The following is a 17,495-nucleotide window of genomic DNA, read 5'->3' on the forward strand; positions in this document are numbered from 1 at the left end:
ACATAACATGGAGCACTATTATGGAATGTAAGAAATTCTTCTTGTTGACTAGAGTTTAGTGATCTGGACATTTTTATTGAGATAACATAAAAAAATAAAGGTTAGGATACAGGGAAGAAAACAGATGAAAATGAGTTCAGGAAAGCATCTAGAATTTAATAAAAACAATTAAGAAAAAAATATATACTGAAAAGTTTACACTTTCATTTCTTCTTTTAAATTATGATAAAGCAAAATTCAATAAGTTGGGTTTATATTTGCAGAAACACAGTAAAGCAGATTTTCCCTCTTTTTTTCTCCCTCCTTTCAATCTCCCAATACCGTGGAAAAAAATCACAGCTGGTACTCAGGTAACACAGGGGATAAAAAAAGGATGTGCTATATTTTTTAATGCGTGTTTTATATCTTCAGATAAATGTGCTGTAAAGATTATTAATTATTTTGACAAATGTACAACACAATCCACAATTAGTTCACTGTTTTGTGGTAGTTACCTGTTTCAGATTAGTTACCTGTTTCACATTAGTTACCTGTTTCAGGCAGTGTGCTGACATGGCATGTGCTTTCATCACCTTCACCAGCTGAAGTTGAGGCTCTGACTTTAAAGACATACGAGGTATTGGCAAGAAGTTTTGTGAAAGTATACATGGGATCATGGGGAGAGACTTTTGTAGAATTCCTTTCAACTGTTATCATATAATGTGTAATTATTCCATTTGCCTTTTGGGGTGGATTCCATTTCACTAAAACTGACTGCCAGCTAGTTGCCACACATTGTATATTCTGCACAACATCTGGAACTTAAGAGATAAACATATGCCCAAAGTTAAAATGTATATACATGTAGCGAATAAGTGACTGAATTATGTGGTAAATAAAATCATATTTAAGAGTAGAGACAGAATAAAAATTTAATATATCAACTTTTCAATGTGTGCTTAAAAGTTCTTAACATACACTGAATTGAATGGCTGTGGACTCAATTTTTATGCTATCTCATTAATCCTTACAATGTTGAACCAGTCACTAAATATTTTCCTAGGTCCAAGCACCAAACACACCCTCAAAAGCCCTCAGAAGCAACTGTGCAACAATTTTATGCAAAACACAGACGTAGGTACCTCTTTAATGTTGTATATCCAAGCTTCACAGTATTGGGAAACCCACAACCAATTTAGAGGTCCTGCTTTTATACTGGGATGTCTGCTTTGGAAGAATTTAGCAGACCTCCTCCCTCACTATGTTTTTAGAAGATATTGGAGGAAAGAGTCCTACTTTTTTTCTAGAATTTCTCTGAATTTACTTGAAAGTAATACAGTTTTTCAGAGGTCCACTATATCTTGTAGACCTGGTTGAAGAGCAATATCCTAGACCACCAATGTGACTGCACATTAGAGAGACTAGTTACTTCCCACAGAAATATCCAATTATCCAGTGTCCTAATGTTAGTATTAATAGGATACCTTTTCTTGACACAGTAAAAAGATAATGGTAGAGGGAAATTGGAAAATTGAAAAATTGGAAATCAATTCATGGATTACAAACAATGAACGTTGAAAGAAAGTAACTTGCTACCATTACACAAAACACAATGACTCAAAATATACTCAGGTGATCTCTAACTTGCCCACAATACTCTCCCTTGGTCTAAACTAATCTCTTGCAAACCTTTCTTCTTCTGTAAAATAAAGGCATCAATTAATGAATAACACTTAGGGAACATGTAAAATTAAAGAAAAGATAATTTATGGGCTGATCAAGGGCTCCAACAATTAAATGTCACTATTCACTTCCTTATTTTCAAGTCCACATAACAATATTTTCATAAAATAAATTAACACAAGACAGTTGATAATTTGCTTAAATTTAGTTTATGAGCCTGGATTTTATGGACATCTATTTCACTAACTCTGTGAACCTCCAAACAAATAATTAATCAGTGATATTATAACCCTTAAAGATGAAAATTTTCTTTATGTAAGCAATCAAAACATAAAATTTTATAGTATAACTTTATCTTAGTGACAAAAATATTTATTGATTTTCAGAGCACTTTCTACAAGATTATTAGCCTTGATTTTTATTACCTTCATATATAAGTATCATTAAAATGTTTTTTCTTTATAGGTTAAAATTTTTTACATACTATCACTCATTTGCAACATGCCTTTTCTACAACCATCTCCATTTCTCACTAGAAGTCAGAAGACTGATGTTCTAGTCAAGTTCTTCACTAATTTTCTCAAGGTCATCTAATCTGCCTGAGTCATGGCTTCTTCATCTGCAACATGGGAATGGTGGCAACAGAAATAGTTATGGAGCACTTACTGTGTATCCAACACTCTACTAAGTGCTTCATGTGGGCCTTTTCAAATATATTTTACAGCAGCCTTATGAGATGGCCACTGATGTGTGCTTTTTTTCTGTTAAGGATATAGAGGCTTAGAGAAGTCATGGGCCTTTGCCAAGGTTATACAACTATTAATAGTAAATCATGGAACTCAGATTCAACTCTAAATACTGACTTCACAGTATTCACTTTTATCCATTATAAATTCTATTTATTTAGCCTGTCTTATAGCCACACTATGAAAAAAAAAAAGCTACAGATATGCAAAAATAAGTACTTTAGCAATGAGCAGTCTATAATTTCAATTTAGAAATCCACTAACAATAGGAAGTGCATCCAGTGGGGCTAAGAGAAATGACTAGAGCAGGATCTTGTGCTCATTCAATAAACATTGACAAAAAGAAAAAAATAAATAAGGAAGAAGTGTTTTAAAATGTTTGGCCCAGGTAAGAGAAGGAAAAGTACATTTCTAAGCCACAAATATATATGTCATTAAAAAAAAACTATTTGATGTGCACACAAAGGCAAGATATGGTATGTGCGTGTTGGTGCCACAGTAGGTAAGCTGCTAGTGAATGAGGCTGATGATATTTCTCAGTGCCCTCCACATGTCCAACATGGGACTACGGGCCAATAGGGGGCTTACGCAATGAGTCCTGCTTTTCAAATGTCACAACTCATCTTCCTAAACAAGATTATAGGTATTGCTTCATATATAAATCAACCAGTTAAAAGTGACAGCTAGTTTATTTCCCATTTTTCACTCAGATATCTCAAATAGTCCTAAGTATTAAGTAATTTTCACAGATATCTAGAAGGCTACTTTGTTCTGAAACTAGTCTTTTATTTCAACTTCCTCAGTTCAAAAAGAAAAACCACATGTAAATATATCTGTAGAAACACACATATGATTTCAGACAGGACCCAACCTAACTTTAAAGCACTGAAATTCAACTTTCTTTTGAGTGGACTTAATAGTCCATTATTTAATAATAATGATACTTTATCACATAAACTGATAAAAGGAAGGGAAATGTGTTAAGTATAAATTAAATATTTTAGACTCAAAAACTGTGTCTAACCTGATTCTTGGGTTGTGAATTTTACTACATTACTAAATTGATGGCCGTTTCCAACTTTGGTAAAGGCGGATACGCTGATAGAGTAGGTGCTGACTGGATTCAGTCCAACAAGTTTGGCTTCAGTTTGAAAACCTGAAATATTCTGAAAAGCAGAAAAAAAAATCTTAGTCACAATGCATTATAAATAACTTGTTTGACATTGGAAGAAATCTTTTAATACATCCAATTTATTCCTTTTCATATTTAACCTATTATTTAGTAAGCATGGATAGTTTTAATTAAAATATAATAAATATTAACATCTGTTTTGTTACACACCAACAGGGTGTGCTCAGCATATGATACAAGGATGAACAAGGCACTCTCTTTGCCCCGAAGAATCTCATAATTGCCATTTTTTAAAAATTAGTGTATTTTGTTTTCATTTTGTTTCCCTGACTTTTACTTGGAACTAGAACTCATAATTTCCTTTAAGTTTGCTAAAATTTAAAATCCCTAATTTAAATTCAACTTATGGGTGGTCAGACATATGTGATTTTCTTGAATTCATCTAAATTTTGATTTTTTAAAACCCACCACATTCCTATGTAAATTAATGTATTCTTCAGCTATTGTGTGTAGGCACTGGGAATACAAAGTTAATTAAAAAAAATAAATCTCTGCTTCCATAGAGCTTAAATTGGGAGTCTTCCTAGACAACTCCTAACTTTCTAATTTGATACACTGTTTTAGGAAAATGAGAAAAGGACAAAAGAGTATCACAGTTGCCCAAGGAAGAATATGGTTTCTCATAGAAAAATTTACCATTAAGTATTTTCATTCATATATAATTATCCTAACCAAAAGAGCAGTTATGATTAGTCAATTATCCTTATGGAAAGAGAGGAATATTTCCTATGTGGTATAAGTTTAAAAATATTATATCTGACAAAATATAAATCACATTGATTATTTATTAAACATTTCAGTAGCAGAAATTTAGCAAGAATATTAACTCTTGGGGTACTTACAATTATAATCCTGTTTTTAAATAATCTCTAGGAAGTCACTGACATACTTTAGGGACTTACAAAATCTCCCTATTATTTTTTCATTCTTTCCTACTTACTACCTACAAGGTTTACAGCTAGATGACCTGAAGATTTTAAAGACACATAGACATGGTACCTGCCATCAAGGAATTTTTATATTAACTAGAGGAATCTATAAATATCACTAAATGAGGAGAAATTAAACACAAAACAAGTAAATTTTGATTTTGGTTAGGAAGGGACAGTCCCTAGAGAAATGACTGAACCCAAGAGATCCCGATAAGCACAAGAGTAGCTCATTGAACAGATCTGCACCAGAGTATGGTGTAAAAGAGGGACATGAGTGATGAATACATACAAATATATTTTTACAGAACTTTATACTAAATAAATAATTTCTTTCAGCACATCCGAGTTACCTATGGATCTCACTATCTTGTGGGCCACAGTGGCTTGACTGGGATGGCAGTAACATCAGGAGTGGCTCTGGAACTATTCTGCCTCCACAAACCCACATATAATTTGAAAGAATAAAAAGAATACAAAAACAGAGAAAATAATAGAAACTGATACTGTCGGGGCATAGTGTTAGATGAAAGAGAAAGGGAAACAGAGCAACACACTAGGAGAGAAAGCTAAACAGAGAGCAGATATAGTAAATTATATGTTAAGACAGAAAAAAAGGTGGCATAAGAGTACATTTAAAGGAATTTGAAAGAAAATGAGATTATGAAAATTGATGAAAGAGAAAACAGATGTAAAAAGGAATAACAAAAAATAGATTTTTTAAAAATAAAGCTATACCCCCCAAAATGATATACTTAATATTTTATGGTGTAGATTATATTTTTGCTACTACTCAGATATTAATGGTACATTTCTCTTTAGAAAACTGTTTACAAATCTTAGAATATAACTTACTCTTCTATTCGCATAATGGTATACTGTTATTTCATGCTTACTGCTATTACGGTGCTGAACAGGTTTTTTTCTTTTTTAAACTATGCACACTAACAGCAACAATAGCTAACAGGCTTCTCATACGCACAGTAAGTCTCAAAGGCAGGATTTGAATCAGGTAATTTGATGTCAAAGCCCTTGTTTTACCAGTATGATAAGGATCTTAGAGATTGCTGCTTTGAGGAGTTACAGCTATATATAGATATCCACACTTGAATACGCATACATAATTATCCTAAGAATGTCACTACTTTAATAAAAGGATTCTTTTTTTCCTTTTGATGTCTATTTCCCAATGACTCATACAGACAAAGCTAACAAAAAATGGAAAAATGTTAAGATTGAACCAGGGATAGAAATTAGAGGGTTAGAAGCTTTGTGTTATTGATATAATTTCACACTTCTGGGAAGGAGATTCCACATTTATGGAGTAATATAATTCAAATTCTACTCAGCCTATCAGATTTTAAAGTAATATCTTGGTTTCCAGAAAGACAGTCATTGTTTCTAATGACATAACGTTAATCACTGCTTTTGATTTCTGCTATTCAACTTGTAAGACACATTTGCTATAAAAATGATATACTGTAGTCATAAATTATAATACATAGAACATTGGGTAAAATGTTTATTGCAGATTTTTTGCACTCTTCCTGCTGTAACTAAATAGAATATTCCAGGACTTCATTTGCTTTTAGAAAAAAAAATAAGAAAATTTTCATAAATACTAGTTAATCATAACATATTTTGGCAATTAAATGCTGGAAATCATAGATGTATATTTGAGACTCTTTGTTACAACAGTTCTTTGGGTATTTTTCACTGATTCTGGATTCTAAAAACAAAGGAAGAAAAGGGTGTTTAGTGTTGCAAATGAATTAGTATTGAAAGTAAAAGAATAAAGATCTATCTTAAAAGACCAATTAGTATAGGAAAATACACTAGCAGGAACAATTACCAGAAGTCCAGTATAAATACTTTTCTGAAAAGATTAAAAAGATTTGCTTAGTACTTCCATTAGCAATAGATAGAAAAATATATTACATTTCACAACAGGTTTTAAATAAGCCAGAAAAAAATTACTGTTTACTTTTCAGCATTAACAAAATGATGTAATTTTTTCTTAAATTGTAGATAGCTAGAAGTTACAAATTTAAGTAAATTGTTCTATGAAGTATTCAGCTTACATACCTGGCCAATGTTTGCTTGCATTCTCTATAAGCATCCTTAAATTGCATGAAATAAAACAATTTTTAAAAGATTGTCCTTGTTTAATGTAAAGCAGTCCATTTTCTCCCTACATGTCAAAAGATTTTAATCTGATTTCTGAGTTTTTGAAATAAACATACTGCCATATCAACCTACCTTATAAAATACAGTATCAGTTTCATGTTCATGAATTTTAAAACTATATACTTTAACAATACCGCCTGGAAGAGGACTCGGGCTCCATTTCAGCCATACAAAGTCTGAAGTGTAGTTGATTAAAGTCAAATTTTGAGGAGGTGCTAAAGGCACTGCAGGAAAACACATTATAGAACTTATATTCATAAAACTTTTAGCATAAAAATAGCACCATGATTCTAGTTTCTTGAAGTCACTAGTTAAGAAAGATGTATAAAATGATTATATTTTAATTTCAGAAACAAATATAATAAGTAATTGTTTTTGTCCTTAGAACAGAGTAATTTCAAAGAATCTTTAAACAGAACATGTAATTCTGAAGCTTGAAATATCAATTCTGAAGTTCTTTTAAACAAAAAGAAAAGGTTCTGCAAAGTAGATGAATAATCATAATGCTGTTAAAATAGACAATCAAACATCCTTTCATTTTCCATGCTGTTCCTTAAAAAGAGAGAGCAAGTGCTGCAACACTGAAATTATTTGAAGAAATGTGGATTTCCGCTTACCTGACTCATCTGTGTAAAAGAAAAGAATACTGGAAGGACCAAGTCCTTTTATAGTTCTTGCAGCAGCAAAAAAACTATATAATGTAAATGGTGAAAGCTCTTCCAATATTATATAGTTATCAGAGGTAATGAAAGAATAATTTTCATTTGGTCCTTGTAAAGTTAAATCATAACGTATTATCGCACCATTTGGCTGTACTGGGGGATCCCATGATAAGAGAACTGAGGTAGAGGAAAGGTTTTTAAAAGTGTTGATTATTGGTGAAGTTTCTGGGACTATAAAAGAAAAAAAGAATATTAAATGAAATAAAAGTGAATTAGCATTAAAAAGAACAGGCTTCAATCATAGTGGGAATTAATTTTACCAGTAGATTATTCTAATTTTAACAGAGGTTATTGTGTTTATTGAAAGGATAATTACTTGAGAACAAATAGAAGAATCTATAAAATTATAAAAGTAATGTTTCCAGTAAGAAAGCAATATAAAAGAAAAGAACAACAATCTGCTTAATAGGCAATAAAAGGGTCTAGCCTACCATCTTCTTCAGTTTTGATGTGTAGTTGGGCAGTATAGGTATCAGAGAATCCCTTTTCTGTTGACGGAGTGATTTTTAATATATAATCAGTGTATTTTTCCAGATTATCAAAATATATGCTTCTCTCATATGTAACTAGAGGTGGTCTCACGTAGCGAGGAGTCTGCTGTAAGCTCAGTGAAACATAGTAGAAGACCACACCGTTTGGTTGAGGTGGTGGGACCCAGCTTACATTTATTGCAGTTGATGAAATAGACTCATAAGTCAGGTTTCCAACAAGCCCTTCAGGTACTATGATGGGTAATGGGCAAAATAAAAAAATTATCAGTTACCCTAAATAAAATTTAAATTCACAAATTGAGTATAATTATTGAAATGGCATCTATTACATCATCAGCTGTTAACATCATTTAAATGCAGATGTGGTAAACACCTATTGTAAAATATCTTCTAAATAATGATTTTAAAAATAATTCAAAATAAACCCTGTCATATTTAATATATGTGAGAATTATTTTATATCATATTCTATAGGCTTTTCTTTCCCACTACATAGAGATCATGTGTGTATATACATATTTATGTATGAATGTGTGTATGTATACTCAGATATTAAAATATTTTGATAATTGATATTACATAAACACACTTTTTAGTTTTAGTTTCTTTCTTCTAAAGATTATCCTTATTATACATATGAGGAAACTGAGGCTCAGAACCATTAAGTGACTTCCCCAAGGTCATGTTGGTAGTTAGAAGAAGACAATCCTAACAGCATTTCCAATATCTAGTCTCAAAAATCTCTCTAGTCATCAGACTACCAACTCAAATTTTTATAAGTAGAGAAATCACTTATAAAAGTTCTAATTCTCAGATATTAGTTGTATTGTAACACTAGACTCTTAATGTAAATTTGACATCCACCTAGAGCAGTGTACAGTAAGTTCTTATTATGCATGGTGCTATAATTAAATATATCTGATAAAAATGTTAGGTTGGCAAAAATCTTGGGAGAGATCTGCATTTAAGGAATGCCCAAAATGATACTGGCCATGAATTGCACTAAAACATTTTTTGTTAAAGACTCTCCAAATACATATTTCCACATATTTATTGTATCTTATTCTTTTGATCAACTTGTCAATGATTCAAAATATTGTTCCAACAACAAGGAAAACATGCATTCTCATGACTACAGTGTCTGTCAGTTTATGATCTTCAGATAATAAACATGAAATTTTACTCTCAGCAGAAGTTTAGGTCACTACCATTTCTCAATAAGAGACTAATCTTTTTCAAAATAAACAAACAAATGGACAATAGAAACAACTCCAAGAGAAATGGGCAATGATCCACTCATTGTTTTCTGAAAGGTGAATCCTAAAAATCATCAAGAGTTTCAGTCATTAGTTTTTTGAATACTCAGCACAAACAGGATTCTTCAGAAGCTGCATACAAGGAAATTCTGGAGTTAAAAAAAGATAATCTGAATATATTAGTCATAAACACAGTAAGAATAAAAGTGCTGCATAGAGTCCTACGTGGATTCAAAGTCTGAAAAGGAAACAAGTTGCTAGAAATTATTTTAAAGTTCTTAAAGGGAACAGATAAGTATATTAACTATTAAAAAATTCATCCATATATGCAGAAGTATTTTTCATGCCCATAACTAGCTGGCTTGCTATAACATCTTTGAAAGCAATAAAAGCAACAGAATTTTTATGAACAGATAGTAGCAGTTTTTGTGAATAGAAGAGGCTGCTATTATTGCAAGTTTTATAACTATATTAAATGCATTTTCATACTCCTATAATGAATAGTTAAGTGTATCTAAATAAAATGTATATTTTATTACAAATACATACAAATAGAAAGTTTCTTAAATAATTATAAAAGTTTAAATTAATCCTATTAAAGATTAGTAAATGCTTTTTGTTTACATACTGTCTTGATCTGTGTATACTTGAACTATGTCACTGCTTTTATTCCCATTTCCAACTGAAGTACTTGCTGTTAACCAAAATGTATAGTAGCTGAATATTGCCAGTTTATCTATTATTGCAGATATGGTCATATTGTCAAAGTCATTGGTTACTTCATGGAGTGTAAAATTCTGCAAAATAAACATATTGTTTTAACTGTTCAGAATGTATTTTTTTAGTATGCATGAACATTTTTAATAAAAATATTATCCATGAATTGATTGTCTCATTATTTTAATATGTTCAATTTTTAGAAAAATCAACATAGAACATAATTATTTTATTGCAATAATTAAACTGGAAATATGTTTGTACTAAAAGAGGAAGAGATGGTAGTGGTTTTTATTACAAAGCCAATACACAAAACAGCAAAGAGTAAAACTCCAAGTAAAGAGTAAAAACTCCAAGCTAACAAAGAGGTCAAGTGGCTAAGTGAAATGCTACAACTGTGCTAAGCAGTGTCAATTTTCCTAATAAACTATTCAAGCAGTTTTCAAAGCATTGGCTAATTTTAAACAAGTTTGGAAATATTAGAAAATTTTTCTTTCTTCTCATTAATGATGAAGGAATTATGAAAGTGTTTACCTCTTTCAATGAACTTAAATAGTTGCTATTATTAATCCTTTAGTGGGTCCTCTTTTTTCTACAATTATGGGGAGCAAGGGAAAGGCTGTTATACGCACTCCCGTATGTGGAGAGTAAGAGAAAGTTTTAAATCCTCTTGCCTGATTCCTAGTTATATTTGTCCCAAGATATTTTCTGAATTATGAGGGAATTTATGCAATCATAATTCGTTTTCTTTCTCATCAAATTTTAAAAACAAAATACAAGTCAAACAAATGAATTCTAAAATAAAAGAAAATAGATTTTAAAAAAATGTAGACAATTAGTATGTATAATTTTATAAAAATGTCAATCTATACAGAGTAATCTGAATTATTTTAAACCAAATAAATGATGCCTTTTGAGTTCTATAGCCCTGCATTCAAGTTCTGACAGTGTAATCCTGGATAAATCATCTAATCTCAAACCTTCTCTTTCCTCAACTGTAAAATGGAAATAACGATCTCCACTTCACAGGCAACTTTTGAGGATTAGATAATATGAAGCACATAAAGCAATTAATACCATATCCAGCACACAACAAAAAAACAATAAATGGTAATTTGTTTCATTTAAATGAATAACATAGGATAAACAATTTGATTAATTTTATATTTAGCATGCTTCTGAAATTTGTCAACATATTGAATTCAGGAAATTTTTGTGGTTCTTTTGCTAGTATTTGGGGAAAACAGAGTGAGTGCAATAAAAGATTTACTTCAATTTTGTGGTGACTTACTAAGAACAGACAAGTTAAAGCAACATAACAATCTCACACAAAATATGATCCATGAACTTTAATACCTTCCAATAGATCTACTTTACACATGGAACAACTGGCTTATATAAAGCACCACTTAGAAGTATTACTGTAGCTTTTTGATGTAAATTTTAATTTTTGTTATAGAATTTATTGTGATTACCTATGACCTTGATGACTAATAAGTAATACATTATTTGACTCACCCCAGGAATCCCTGCTGGGTGTTTGAATTTGTGTGCATAGACATGTAACAAATTTACAAAATTAGATCAATTATCAGGATGATTATTTTATTCATCTATTTGTTTTTGCACAAAATATCTTTTCGCCCAAATTAGCCAATTGAGGCTTACTCTTTAGTTTATATAAATACAGTCAGAAGGTATTTAGTAAAAGGTTTTCATAAATGACTAATGAACCAGTATTCATTTAGTACTGTTTTTATATAAGACATTATGTCAGGCACATTGAGGAGATATGACATAAGTGGGTAAAACTAAAAATGTAGAAAAGTTAATATGCTGTACAAAATGCAATATGCAACAACTGAAGGAAGAACAATGAGGATTTTCAAGTAGTAGCAAAAAAATTAAATGCCCCAAGATAAGAAGAAGAAAGAAAGATCACTTCACTATGTACTCAAGTGCTCCAAAATTATAACTATATACTGAAAACAATGTTGGTCTATTGCAATAATTTCTTGGAATTAAAATATTTATTGAGCATTAAACCTATGTATGATACAGTTCCATGGGACTTCAAGGGAGAGAAAGACATAGGGTTGTCACACAACCCTATTCTTCAAGGTACTTGCAATGGTATAAGGAAGCTAAGATAAGCAGCAGATATCTGGAAAAGAGGCAGAATATGATATGCCATGAATAAGCTGTTCTACAAAGTTCTGCAGGAAGAGGAAGGAAGAGAAGGAACAATAAAAATGCTACACACCTATTCTGCTATATAATTTTCATTTTGAGGATTTTTTTTCTATTTTACCAATCCAAAATAGAAAATTAGGCAGTGAAGATACTGATGCTATTTTTAACATTAACTATAGGAATAAGTTAAAGAACGGATGAACTTCAAGCAATATGAGACTATACTTCTGAAATGTTTTAACATCATTAGCCTGTGCCCTCTTGCAGCTGTCACACTTAAAAGCATTCTTAAGATTATTTAATAAAAGATAACATGTTCTAAGACAGATGAACTGCAAATGGGATCATATTACACACCAAAGTTTGACTAAGTAGGTTTAGAAAATCGTGTTGAAATCATACTTAGATGCTTATATTTTCTTATTTAAATGTGGACAAGGAGAACCAAAATATAACCATATAAAAGCCATACCTAAATTGCACAGGGGTAAAACTATTGCTAAGATTTTGAACTACTGAAATAATTTTGCAATGTTTTTGTTAAATGTTTGAAAGAAGAAAAATCTCCAATTTGGACATCTTCTATCAATATAATAACATATTGTTAAATTTATAAACAATATTTTGGTAAAAAATAAATTGCCTCACTAGTTCCCATTTCTCTTCTCCAAACAAAACAGGACAAAAAGAAAACAGCAAAAAACTGCTTGATGTACAGAGTAAAAGAAAACTAGATCCTTCTTTTACTTTCTGCTCTTAAGGCATTTGTTAAAAAATCTTTATTGATAATTACACTTCTATTTCTATATCTACATGCCTCTTTAAAAGTAGTTCTCTTTTTGGCATGAAGTTTTAAGTCATCGTACTTAGACAACATTTAGAGGGCAGAAGGTAAACACTAAATCGAACTCTGGACTTTGTTTTGCTCTCTGCTGGGTTAGTCCTGAGACAGCTTGCAAAGTTCTGCTCTTGCCTATTCATTAGCCTACATTGCACTAGAGCTGTGCTAAAGACTTAGTCACAAAAGTTGTCACTCACAAGAATTAACTCCAGTGACTAAACTTGGGTTCAGTCACAAACTGGATTAGGTAACTAAAAATTTCTAAGACTTATCTCTTTTTTCCTTTTACTTAAAAGGATACAAAGAAATAAGAATTGCCTAAGTCACAATCCGCATGCAGTCAATAATTTCTACCAGTAAGGTGTGTATTCTGTAAATTGCAGTATTTCTTCTAAATTACTTTTTTTCAAATTATGTTCCAACTCTCCCCATCTTTGATTCAATCACAATCACTCCAATTTTATTCTTTTCACATGTTTAGAGTTCTGTAAAACATTTAATTTAGAGAAATATAATTCTGCTCAAAATTGTAGATATTTCTCTAAATTAAATGCATTTTAGCTATTTTGATACCCAACATCACTCATATTCCAGAAAAAGCCCATCTGCAAACTGTGCAAGCCTTGAAACTTATATACCACAAATTGAATAACCACCTTCATAGTGGTCTTCATTATATCTGATACTAAATAATGATAATAGCTATTATCATTATTTTACAGTAAAAACCTTTCCTGCTAACTAAAACATTTTTTTAAGTTGAAGAAAAACACATAATCACATCCAAACACTAAAACTATTTATAATGTATTCAAACAAAATAAGCCTTTTTTTTAAAGCTAATAAATAACCATGAGGAATGATCAACACTTTAGAGAACATTTCTTGAAGGAAGTAGAATTGAGGGCCATCTTTATATACAGTATTTAAAATAGATGACAGCTTCATTGTTGTTAATGCAAATGAAGCTGAAATAGAAATGTATATATGTAGGGAGGGTAGGTGGGGAGAAAGAAAGAAAGATCAAAATATATCTGACATTTCTACATCACATTTTTCTATGTCAATATGAGTTTTATAAAATACATCTGTACATAATTATCAACATAAGGTAAAATGATTTCTTCTACCATGACAATCCTGTATTATCAACAAAATTAAAGGATGTAAATAAAGAACTAAAAGAAAACTCAGGTCTTACCTGCATAAAAGTACCTGAAGTATTTCTGTAATAAACAGAATAATATTGTATAATCCCATTAGGTTTTGAAGGAGGTGTCCAAAAAAGAATGATTGATGAAGAACTGAGGTTTACATAATGAACACCTTTGGGAGGATCACTTGGTGCTATAAAACAAACAAAACAATTGAAAAAAAAAACTGTACTTGTGGTTCCAAGGATGTCTGAAATGTCCTGAATTTTACACATTTATAAGTGAAAGTGATGATAATTGTTTTAAACTAGAAATTACATCCATTTAGATGTCAAAAATAAAATCTATGAAACTCATTGGGCTATCCCTATAAACACTTTGCCATAGTAATATTTAAGCAAAGGACAGACGGATTTCTTACTCAAAACATGATATTCCAGTTCTAAAACATACCCACTGCCCTGGATTTGAAAACAACATCATAGCAAATTTCCAGTACAGAATATATAACATGAAATTCTAATTTAAATTAGAATTTTAATATTGAATAAGGGTCATAGGCAGAGAACTGATTTCATGCATTTTATGTTGTTTCAATTCACAAACACATAAAATGCTTACTATGTGTCAAGTAAGTTCTATGTTGAGTGTATTTGCCAATATAAACTTATTTAATACTCAAAAGGACCCTATGAAGTAAATATGATATTGTTTCCACATGCCAATGTGAAATTAAGGGACACAGAGATTAATTTTTTCAACATCACACAGCTAGAAAGTGATGAAAATGAGATTTTGCATCCAACTTATTATGGATATTAGGCTTAATATACATTTTGATATTAATACATTTTATAAGCAGAATATTATTTTAAAATGCTTAGATCCTAAATAACTCACCCCCTTCTGGTGTTCGAAAGTTAATGATACTACTTCTTGTCTTCCCATCACCAAATCTGGTGCTAGCTGTTACATAGGCATTATATTCAACATTATAATCCAAATCTGATAACTCCAATGATGTTTCAGTTACATTAATAGCTTTTAATGATGATCTATCCCTGAGAGAAAAAAAGAATATTATCTGTATAATTAACTTTTAAAAGTTAACACATACTTTTTCAGCACACTTACATTAAAATAAACATTAATGTACAGAAATGTATTAATCCAGATTAATAGGCTAAAGATGCCACTTATCCTGAAATATTTTTAATAGTAAATTTCAGAACACTTTAACACTTGAGTAAATTAACTTATTTTGCTTTCAACTATATTCAGTAACTCAACTGAGTGTTAACAGGAAGTTTGTAATTAGAGTTTGCTTGGACCAATTTTAATAGAATTCCAGGAAAACTCTGTACTAAAGTAATTACAGTATTCCCTTTTATACTAATGTTTTAGATGTTCAAATATTTGTTATTTTTAACTGTTGGCAAAATCTTATTTACATTATTGATTTATCAAACAAACTCATCTTTCAAATATTGTACAAAAGTTATATTTAGTTACATTTATTTCCAAATAGAAAATAAACCAATAAATAATAATATCTAAATAGTAGTATCTAAAATAAGGGGACTGTGGGCTCCCCTATACTTATTTAACAGAAATGAGATTGAAAATAATGTGTGTATATCATATAGGAAAAGAGAAAACAGAGCTCATATCTCTCATTCAATTGAAGTCTTAAAATTATTTACAATGTCACTCCAGAAAAGAAAACAAGTCAAGTAAATATTGACTCAAAACTCTCCACATAAGCACCCAACTCCCAGAAGGGGAAAAAGAAAATCTAAAGAACAAAATGTTGCTAAGCAATATAGCACTACTATATAAAATACAGCACTGTTTTATTTCAATCATGTTAGTTCAGTTTCCACAGTTTTGATTTTGGTACAGATTAGTATCTAAAACTAAATATGAATATGTAGTGCTGAAAAATATGCACTTTAAAAAAATCATACTTTAAGAACAGTAGAATTAATTATTGAAGGATTTAGATAAGGAAATATGATTAATAACACAGAAAAAGTATATGTCATATGTAATCTCATATTTTTTCTTCTTTAGACACACAAGGCACCCAAGAAGTAAATGGATATCCCCTCTGAATGGGAAATGCTCTTTCTTTGCCACTGAAACACTTGAAGCCTTGAATCATTAAAAGGAATGACAGACTTTAAGTGAATTAAGGGTATCCACAATGAGATATATTTCAGCCATGGCTGTACTATTACAGAAGCACCAATTCATTCCAAATGTAAGTACTGCTATCTGTAAAATAGTTAGAAAGCTTACCACAGTGAGAAAAATATGATTCAGAGTATGGGATTGGAGACAGGTGGGATTAGCCAGGCTATTGAGCAATTTGAAACAGTTTCATTAGACATCCTCTTACAGAAGCAGTCAGGAGAGCTTGACTTCATTGAGACCACAGGAGAGAGGCTTTTAAAACTCTTAATGCTGTGGCTATTAGTCTCAGAAAAGATTCCTTGTCAAAGAAACTTTACCCAATTTCATATTCCTGGTCACAGGTCATCAGAACACTACAGAATAGCTAATCCAAAACAGCTCTCTAAAGTTATGAAAATAGCTAAAATAATCATATTGCATTATATCTGCTTTTAAATATACTTTTGGAGCATATTTTTCAATGCTATCTGCCACTTTTGTATCACTACCTTCTTGCCCTCATCTTTATAGCAAAATCTTACAGATAATTATCTGCCTACTATAAGAAAAATCCAGATTATATTCCATAGATAATACAGAATCAAGGCAATTACTTGGAAAGTGCAGATCAAATATAAATTCTTGTCAAGTGTTAGATAGTTCAGTAAGAATAAGATAGTCTTTATAAATTATCTTAATAAGAAATTTAATAGTACACTTCAATTAGCAAAGACATATAGTTTCTGCATCTGGCAGATAGGCTGGTTTACTTGCAAAGACAAAAAAATACTAATAAAAATTTTTTCAGATACTAAACTTTTGTCTGGGGTTGTTTTTTTTTTTTTCCTTTGGAGTTTAGGATTGTGGCTAATGTTTTAATGAATAAAGTAGAAAAATCTCTGAGCACAAACTTCAATTGAAACAATTCAAAATGTATCTTATGTACATAAGATATGGTTTGCTATAAAACTGAGAACTGAGAGGAAGGGAAAGGAGAGAGAAGTAAACTGTCACTGAGGATCTACCTTCATCTTCCTTGCTCTTAGTAGTTGTTGTCATATTGGAGATGACACACATAAATCTCTAGGCTGAGGCATGAGTTCTTTGCTCTCTAAGAAGAGATCTAGTGAGCAATCTTGTAGACCAGAGAGTTCACTCTCTCTCATATTTAAGAAATCCAATTTTGATACTGCCATAGGAGTCCTTACTCATGGTTTTAGCTGATTTAGT

General features: G+C 30.9%; 1 protein-coding gene across 1 annotated transcript in view; it reads right to left on the reverse strand.

The window, feature by feature from the left end:
• PTPRQ (protein tyrosine phosphatase receptor type Q) overlaps positions 1-17,495 on the reverse strand; it is a 192,862-nt gene that overhangs the window by 112,787 nt on the left and 62,580 nt on the right. Inside the window, exons 18-25 of the mRNA XM_076007142.1 lie at positions 14,991-15,151; positions 14,138-14,283; positions 9,814-9,982; positions 7,870-8,160; positions 7,334-7,609; positions 6,789-6,940; positions 3,433-3,574; positions 531-800 (exon numbers count right to left, since the gene is read on the reverse strand). Of these exons, the coding sequence (XP_075863257.1) occupies positions 531-800; positions 3,433-3,574; positions 6,789-6,940; positions 7,334-7,609; positions 7,870-8,160; positions 9,814-9,982; positions 14,138-14,283; positions 14,991-15,151 (1,607 nt within the window). The remainder of the gene's footprint in view (positions 1-530; positions 801-3,432; positions 3,575-6,788; positions 6,941-7,333; positions 7,610-7,869; positions 8,161-9,813; positions 9,983-14,137; positions 14,284-14,990; positions 15,152-17,495) is intronic.

Source organism: Microcebus murinus, chromosome 10 (genome assembly GCF_040939455.1).
Source record: "Microcebus murinus isolate Inina chromosome 10, M.murinus_Inina_mat1.0, whole genome shotgun sequence".
NCBI lineage: Eukaryota > Metazoa > Chordata > Mammalia > Primates > Cheirogaleidae > Microcebus > Microcebus murinus.